The 8,279-nt window shown below is 38.0% G+C and overlaps 2 protein-coding genes across 5 annotated transcripts; both read right to left on the reverse strand.

The window, feature by feature from the left end:
* Positions 1 to 2,735: 2,735 nt before the first annotated feature.
* Positions 2,736 to 5,986, reverse strand: LOC149407818 (lysine-tRNA ligase). Its single transcript, XM_089615609.1, has 6 exons — positions 5,471 to 5,986; positions 5,146 to 5,295; positions 4,796 to 5,054; positions 4,069 to 4,287; positions 3,675 to 3,817; positions 2,736 to 3,272 (listed from the first exon to the last, which is right to left on the reverse strand). The coding sequence occupies exons 1-6, from the start codon at positions 5,777 to 5,779 to the stop codon at positions 2,970 to 2,972; spliced, it is 1,383 nt and encodes a 460-aa protein (XP_089471735.1). The 5' UTR covers positions 5,780 to 5,986; the 3' UTR covers positions 2,736 to 2,969.
* A 67-nt stretch (positions 5,987 to 6,053) lies between these two features.
* On the reverse strand, positions 6,054 to 8,075 carry LOC149407819 (RING/U-box superfamily protein). 4 transcript variants are annotated; one of them, XM_089615634.1, is made up of 3 exons: positions 7,881 to 8,075; positions 6,525 to 7,254; positions 6,054 to 6,396 (listed from the first exon to the last, which is right to left on the reverse strand). In XM_089615634.1, the coding sequence occupies exons 2-3, from the start codon at positions 7,185 to 7,187 to the stop codon at positions 6,283 to 6,285; spliced, it is 777 nt and encodes a 258-aa protein (XP_089471760.1). In that variant the 5' UTR covers positions 7,188 to 7,254; positions 7,881 to 8,075; the 3' UTR covers positions 6,054 to 6,282. The 4 variants fall into 4 exon arrangements, with proteins under 4 accessions (XP_089471760.1, XP_089471745.1, XP_089471756.1 ...); XM_089615619.1 differs by having other exon boundaries at positions 6,054 to 7,254; XM_089615630.1 differs by having other exon boundaries at positions 6,054 to 7,270.
* Between the last annotated feature and the right edge of the window lie 204 nt (positions 8,076 to 8,279).

Here is an 8,279-nt window from a genome sequence, read left to right on the forward strand (position 1 = left end):
AATGTTCATTCATTCTTCCTTGTCTCTTTGAAGCTTTATGATAAACTATAGTCTTTAGTCAATAAACAAACCTAACAACAAATGAAGAGTCAAATATAGATTTGCATGAACAATCTCTGCTTGGTTTGCTTGAAACAGTATATTCGCAATCTAAGGGTCAAAGGGCTATTGATCCCATTATGATTGTTAGGAGAATCTATCATGTCTCGTTATGGGACATTGAGAGTTGGAGACTCTATAGTTCTTCTAGGTATCTTCTGAAGGTACTTAATTGACCAGTGCACTTCTAGAAACAGAATAAGAACAAACCACTTAACCTCTTATGTCTCGAAGTCACTACGTCTGAATTGTATCGTGCTTACTTTAATCCAGAAATGAGACATGTCATTTCATAGCTTACGTATTCTCATTTGAGAAAGTCATAGTTCTCGATTCACTATGTGATATAGACAAGACCTATTGGTCAAGTATTAAGTTATGAAGATGTCATGAGTAACTTTGTGAAGATCTCAGAGATATGGAATGCATGTACAAGATTGCTGAAATGCAATGTATATCACATCATGCTTTGTTCTTTGGAATGTGAATAAATGAACTGGCCAGTGTCCAAATTGAGTCATGAATTTTTTGGATGAATCAATGTGACTTGTTAGCTCCTCGTCAATACATTGTTTCTAACTTATTCACAAGCGACAAAGGAGTTGAGGAAATAACAGCTAGAAGGGTAAAATGGTAATTTTGTATATCTATTCAAGTTGATGATATTCATGAAGGGTAAACACAAAGAGATTTCAGTGTCAACTCTTAGTGGAGTCAGTTGACATTAAGCTAGAACTTGGAAAAAGTTTGTGAAATTTTTAGTCCAAGTATGCTAGCTCAAGCTTTGTTCATTTGGATCCATGAGGGTACTACCACAAGTCATTAGAGTAGGTTTAGTTAAACTAAAAGCTAAGTCAAAACAAGAACTAGACAAGTTTTACGAAAATTTTCTAAAGGGTAATTTTGTTTTTTTGGACATGGGATGTTATGAATGTCAATAAATAAGTTTTTTGACATTGTCATATGATGACAATGGAATCGAATCAAACGGCTATAATGAAATATTTGGGCCCTGAGGATTAATTTCATTTCATGGAATTTGATTTGAAAATTCTTAATCGGCTTTTCTTATGTTGTTATGAACAAATGAAAAAACATCTGGAAGCTCCTTCTAGAAGCCTAATTTCGTGCACCATCATAGAGGAAAGAGAGTTTATTTTGAGCATTGACGTATGAAGATAATTGCCAAAAGAAAAAGAGGAAACAAATTTCCTTTACAATGAAATATATGGGCGGCCAACCAAGGAGAAAGCAAGTAAAAGAGGAGACAAATTTTCTTCTAGAAGCAATGAGTTGGACGTGTGACATGAGGAAAAGAGGAAATAAACATTTGCTCATGAATATGTGATATTCTATAGAAAAGAGGAAACTACCTTTTGAATGTAATCATTCCCCTATAAATACTCCACCTCATTCACAACTCACAACGCACAATTTTAGAGATTGAGAGCTTCTCTGTCTAGAATTTGACCACCCTCTCTCTCTCTCTCTCTCTCTCTAACCCTTCTTGTTCTTTTGTTTTTGCACATAGGTCCTCATTAGACCTAGCATTTGTTTTAGCTCTTTGGCTCCAAGACTTGTTCTTGAGTCATCGTGTTTAAAAGTGCCCACACACTAAATTCAACATTCTCTTAAGACTCTAGGGGTAGAAACTTTCGTGGTTGCTCACAGGTTCAAGAAGACTAGTGGGAGAGGCATGCTGCGTGGGGAAACGAACGTTTCAACCTTCCGAAGGCTTCTCAACGTTCAATCTCCATTCAAGGTTGGTACCGAGTAAAAACTAAATGCAGTTTTAAATTTTAAATTATATGTTCATGCACTTTGTCTGGGTTGTAAAAACGTTTTACGTGTTTTAAATAAATTTTTATATTCCGCCGCTTGCTATAAGCGATAAGTCTTTTCTTAACCCTAGATCTATTCCAACAGTATTTCGATTAAACACGGAGATATACTATTCGTATTATCTTTTTTTTTTTTTTTGCAAAGATGAGAATTTTTCTTAGGAGAATATTAAACAATATACTCATGCTCTTGGTGTGACTGCTAATTGGTGCTTTGGGTAGCATATTCTTGTTATTGTTGTGACTCTCTAATAAAAAAGCAAGTGGTTATTTTAATTTTTTTTTTCTTTATTGGTTTCAGGTTGGTTTGTAAGCTGTAACCCCATCTGATTAACCTTTTGAACAAAATATTTAAATCATATAAAAAAAGCCAATGATTAGGCAATCACATTGTCTTAATTAAATAGAAGAATTTGATGCAATTAATCAATCCTCAAACTTCTTTTAAAATTTTAGGTAAAGTTTCATTTTATTATGAAAATAATCAATCAAACCGAAGTAAATTGAATTAAGTAAAACAAGTAATTTAATTTATTACGGTCTATTGAGCTATTTTCTTAATGAAGTAAATTTTACTTTTTAAAATAAAAAGTGGACTATTAGACCATTAACCTAATTGTCCCAATTAAATATTGGACCTGATTCGATATAACTAACTGCCTAACCTTTACTCATCCCAACTCTCAAGTCTCAACCACTAAATAGCCCTAAAAAGTCAAGGCGCATAACATCTTAAATTTGAAGCTAGAGTTTAAATAAGCTTCTAGTACTAAGCAACCAGCCCCATAGATTTTTTTAAAGAAGGTTGTTACACTTTGACACAAAATATAGGGTAATTTAATACTGTTAGATCAAGCAATTAAAGAAGGCATTTTTCATGATAAAAGAGAGATGATGTAGAGCTCTTGGCAACTGTAATATACATGACAACAAAAATCCATTTTCAAAAGAAGGAAAAAATAAAGTACTTCAAGAAGATTTCCTTTCTTCAATTGTAATTTTTTTTTTAACTGAGCATTTGTATGATCATCATTGCTTTCGACCGGAAACAGTTTTCTTCACGAACCCTGCGGAGACTAGAAACTGATCGAGAGACGACAATGTCTTCATGTCGTCGAGAGGGAAATAAGAGGCCGCCTTTCCCGTGAGTGACTCGAAGAGAAGAGATAGCGATGGCCAATCAGCATAACGGTCTTCTTCCAAAAGCTCATCCAAGAACCCGAACGCGGCCAAGAAAGTCGACTTGTTTGCCGTGATCGGAGCAGCGAAATGCGCCGGGATTATTCTCTGGAACTTCCAGTCTCGTGTTATCCTATTGGTCCAATCTCTTACCTGAAATTTTCCAGAGATGAGAAGGGAAAAAAATTGGCTTGGAGTTTAGACACAAACTCATTCTTAGCTCCTTGGACAGCTCCAGACCTTTTTGCTTGTTACAGTTTTATTTGACTTTTTTTTTACTGTTTACGATTTACAGTTTCATTTAGCTTATTTTTTCTTGTTTACAGTTTCATTTAGAATAAGGGCAAAATCATCTGTAATTTTTTTTAAAAATGCATTATTCTAGGAATTACCATCTTCAATAAGTGATTCGTGTAACTCTCCCAATTTTTAAGGATTGGTCTTTTTAGGCCCTCTCAAACCCTTCTCAGGCCCGTCCCTTTTGACACCCCTAGTTTCAGAGTGCCATTTGTCTTCCAAGTCAGCATAGGACTTTACCGAAGACTAGAGGCTTACCTTTTCGGGAACTTTGCTGAAGACTAGAGTCCTAACGATGGGTGAAACAATCAGCTTCTGCGACATCTGAGAAAAGCTGGCGTTAGGCTCCAGTAGGTTCGCCGGACCAAGAAATAAGATTTGGAGGACCATTCTTTCCCATCCTGAAACACAAAACAGTCATGTTCCTCTCTCTATCGAACTGCGACAACAGCTTTAGAATATGGATTTGATACATCATTAATAAAGTCTGTTTAAGAAATGAGAAGTTAACCAATCAGTCCAACAACATTAGGTCATTCATAAAGCCAGTTAAAGATTCGATACGCGAACCAATCAGTCTGATTTAACTAGTTTATACTAAGAAAACACAGGTTCAACATGACAATAGGGGAGCTTGAAATGAAGAAGCTACCTTTTTGCCGGTTCGTCATGTTGTCAAGTACCGGATCATCGGGGACTTGTTTTCCTTTACTAAGAAGTTTCACAGCCAAACCATTCTTTGCTGAGGCCAACAAGGACTCTTTACCGATACACTCGGGCGGTTCTCTTGGAACAAAAATTACGGCATCTGTTACAAGTAGCGTTCTCGAACGCTTATGATAGAAAGCTACCTCCACATATGGTCCAATACCTGGCGGCAAGAAAAAGAAAATGAAAAAAAAACCACAACCAAACATAAAATATACATATATAGATACATATATATATATATATATATATATGTATCTACATATATACATATGTATATATATATATATGTATCTATATATATACATATGTATATATATATATATGTATCTATATATGTATATTTTATAGGTTCTCTACAAAAACTTAAGGTTTACCATATAACCACCTTTTACTAAATTTTAACAGAATAACCACGAGATTTGATTAACAAAACCAAAAAAACGCTAGTAGTTGTAAATAATCGTTAATAATTGCAAATAAACCATCCGGCTCCAATGGCATAAATAGAATGCTAAAAACGTTCAAACAATGTTATACCACCATAATGATTATTTACTTAAAATACAAAGATTGGTTATTTAGCAACCTCCAAATTTTGGTGGTTTAGTTACAATTTTTTTTTTTTATTTGAGCAAAAAGAAAACAAAAGTGGCTGGCCATATTTTTACCAACTTCCGGCGAGCTTAGGATTTTGTGTTCGATCTCATCAGCCCAAGGTGAGGACAAGTCCTCGTCTTTTAAGGTCTTTGAACGAAAGATCCCGAAAAACTCGAGCGGCAAGTTCAATGGCCAACTCCACTGCCTTGGCGCTACCCAGACTTGAGCCCGTGGGAACTTTCTCGAAAACGGGCCGACAAAAATTTTATGCTCATAAGCAAATGTGGGGAGAACAATGTACTCTACCGGAGCACCGAGCTCTTTCACGAGCTTCCAAAGAGACCAGAATCCATTGTCAGCCAACAAGAAATGACGATTTTCTATGAGTATAAGCAAAGTATGTTAAACATGGGACTAAAACCTTAATGCATTCCTTGGTCGGAGCAATCGGTGCGTGAATCCACAGTCCTCCAGATTTGAGCTTGATGACCGTCATTCGAGTGTTTGTCGAGATGCTGCTGAAACCCAGTGCTTGCTCTTGCTCAAACAGCCATATAGAGCCTTTCACAGCCTGAACTCAATTCAACAAAAGGAAAATACTCTAGTGAGGCTCTAATGATAATATCACTTTTGTTCAGGGAACAACGTAATTCCTTTTTCAGAATTTTGGGGTCACAAACTCTCTTAGTTAGTATATATTTAGCGAGATATTGCACAGCAGAAGATGTTGAGAAGAAGAAGCTGACCTCGGTCCTACTAGTGCGCCGGTTGAGAAAAGGACCGAGAGGGAAAGGGAAACCGGTGAAGTTGAAGTAGAATCTGTCGCCATCACTGCCACGTCCACTGGTTGTAGTGTTGGGATTTGAAGAAGAAGAAGAAGCAACGACCAAACTGAACCCATCTCTGCTCTTGTTTCTTGGTTTCTGGTTTTGTTGTTGCGAACAAAGACCCTTCAGGGAACCGCCAAAAAAACCACAAGTTGGATCTATCCGAAACGCTGGATTGTTCAAAAGAGTAGATTTTGCAGTGGAAGTGGAAGCAATTGGCGCCACCATTACTATCTCTTTTTTCTCTTTTTCTTCTTTTGTCCTTTCACCGCAGAGCCTGTAAAACCACTAAACAGAAAGTGGGTATCTTACTGAATCTTGAGGTTGGAATAGCTCTGGGATATATTTTTTGACACGTGGCGATTCACTTGGCTTTGCTTTCGTCCATAATTGGATGTAGACGGGAGACAATTGAAAAAGCATAGAACTTTCGACCCCCTGGGTTTTACTTCAAATTGAAGGTATGAGGGAAAATCTATTTTACTACTACAGTCGAAATGAATTTTAAACATAAAATTAATATAAATTACATAGCTATTATCGATATAAAACTTTACGATTACATACCCAGAGCAAATCTATTGCGATTTTGTTTAAAAAACAAGCATTTAGCTATTACAGAACAACCTCCAACAATATATACAAACAAAAACGCCAAATTACCACAACGCAACTTTTTGAAGATTACATACGCATAAAATAGAGGGAATTCTCTCCCTGGACGAATTTGGTCAAAGAAGAGTGGAAGCTTCGGAGGAGATTGGAAAAGTCGTCGAATTGGTTGAACTTCTATTCACGGGCTCTGCGTCTCTCACGTGACGATCTCTCTGACGAGCCAGTCCAAACTGGGATACGAAAAGTAGAGTATGAGGAATGACGGGAGAGCAAACAGAACTGTGACAAGCACGTAGAGAGCGAGTATGGCCGCGCTGGCCGGAATGGCGTAGAGGACAATCATGAGGAATATCAGTACCAACGGAAACTTGGCCGTCAGATGAACGAAGAGGAACAGCGATTTCTTGATGGACAAATGCAGTCTCTCGAACCCTAGGAGGTGATCTCCCGACCGTGGGCCGCGCTCCTCCGGCCTCGCCAGCACTGCGCGGTGGTTGCGTAGGTGGTGGTAGGTTCCCCGTCGGAGGCCACACCCGCCGGAGGAAGCGCCACTCGTCTCCGGAGACCAGGTGGGTCCCGAGCCACGATGTTCGGAGAAGCAGGTCTGATTCTTGACCCGATCTCCGTTCATGCTCTCGACCATCCAGAGGAGGAAATAGTTCTTGCGGGGGAATTTGAGGGTACCACGATAGACGAGGCGAAAGGACAAGAGGCTGCACCAAGGGCAGGAGATGAAGAGAGGGAGCTGGATTGGGAGGGTCGGGAACTTCACCACCGCCCACTGGAGCCCCAAGATGCAGTTCTTGCAGAGCGTGTGGCCACACCAGAGCACGAACGGGACGTTCTCCACAATGTTGAACGACTCCCAGCAGATCGGACACTCGAGCCCTTCCTCTCGTCCCGCCGCCGAAGACAAAGCTTCGTCGTCCGAGCAATCCGAAGAGCCCGGCTTTGGATTCGGAGGAGGCTTCTTCTTCGACCCCACTGTCCCGGCGATGCAACCCGACGCGAAGTTCCACATCTACTCGCTTAAACGCCGAACCTGGTTTCGAGGTTTCTCTACTGAGAAAGCACTGCCATTCGATATACTGCACCGCATTTAAACTGATACACTGTTAAGCAGGCAAACAAATGGCGAGATTTATAAAGCAACAAACAGTCCCTAATAAGCAATAGTACCGATAGCTTGTAGAGCTAAAATGAGGAACTTAAGCGATCAAAATCAATCAAATGATAGATTAAATAAGCTTTATTTGACAAGCTTCGAGATATAATGATAATATCAATTCTTTAGCACATAAGAAACGAAATCTAATCTAACACCCTATAAAAGGCTCGGAAGATTTGTTTTTTTTCCTCCATTCGACACCGCAATTCGTATTAGGTTAAATTCACAGTTCAACAGGCAAACAAATCTCAGGAAACAAGACCGTGACTGTAAAGCTCACATTTTGCAGTGTATGGTATAATATATGAGTTATTAAAGCACAAAATGGCTCTAATTCTCAATACCATTACCAATAACTTACACCGCTAGAATGAGTAACCTAATCGATTAAAATAAATCAAATGACAGGTTCGATAAACTCCATCTGAAATATTTCGACTTATAAAGGTATAACCGATTCTTCGGCACTTTTCAAACACCCTATGAGAAAGATTCGAAATCAAATAATAGAAAAGAGAGAGATTAGCTTCGGAAGACAGATCTTACGGGTAATTGTGAATCGGAACACGATCGACCTGAGAGTCTTGAGGTCAAGAAAAAAAAATTCCTAAACTCTCTGACAATCACCTTCTTTTTTTTTTCTCTGCGGGAGTGATATAAGAGAGCTTTGAAGCTCTGAGAGACATTAGTCTTTGACAAATGCGTGAAAGCGAAGTGAAGAAATGAAATTAGTTTTTGTAAAATATCAATTATGTTACTTACAATATCAATTATATTCATGAAGAATTTGACTCGATAAAATAATTAGTCAAATGACAATTTTTAATTAAAATTATAGTTTATTTAAAATTAATTTTAATCGAAATACGCGATTTATCATTAGTTATCAGAAATATCGTACATCTCATTTCAATTTAGTATAAATGACATATAACTATCCTCAAA

Source organism: Urtica dioica, chromosome 1 (assembly GCF_054948205.1).
Source record: "Urtica dioica subsp. dioica isolate 48M chromosome 1, U.dioica_male_clone48M_v1_H2, whole genome shotgun sequence".
NCBI classification, from domain to species: Eukaryota; Viridiplantae; Streptophyta; class Magnoliopsida; order Rosales; family Urticaceae; genus Urtica; species Urtica dioica.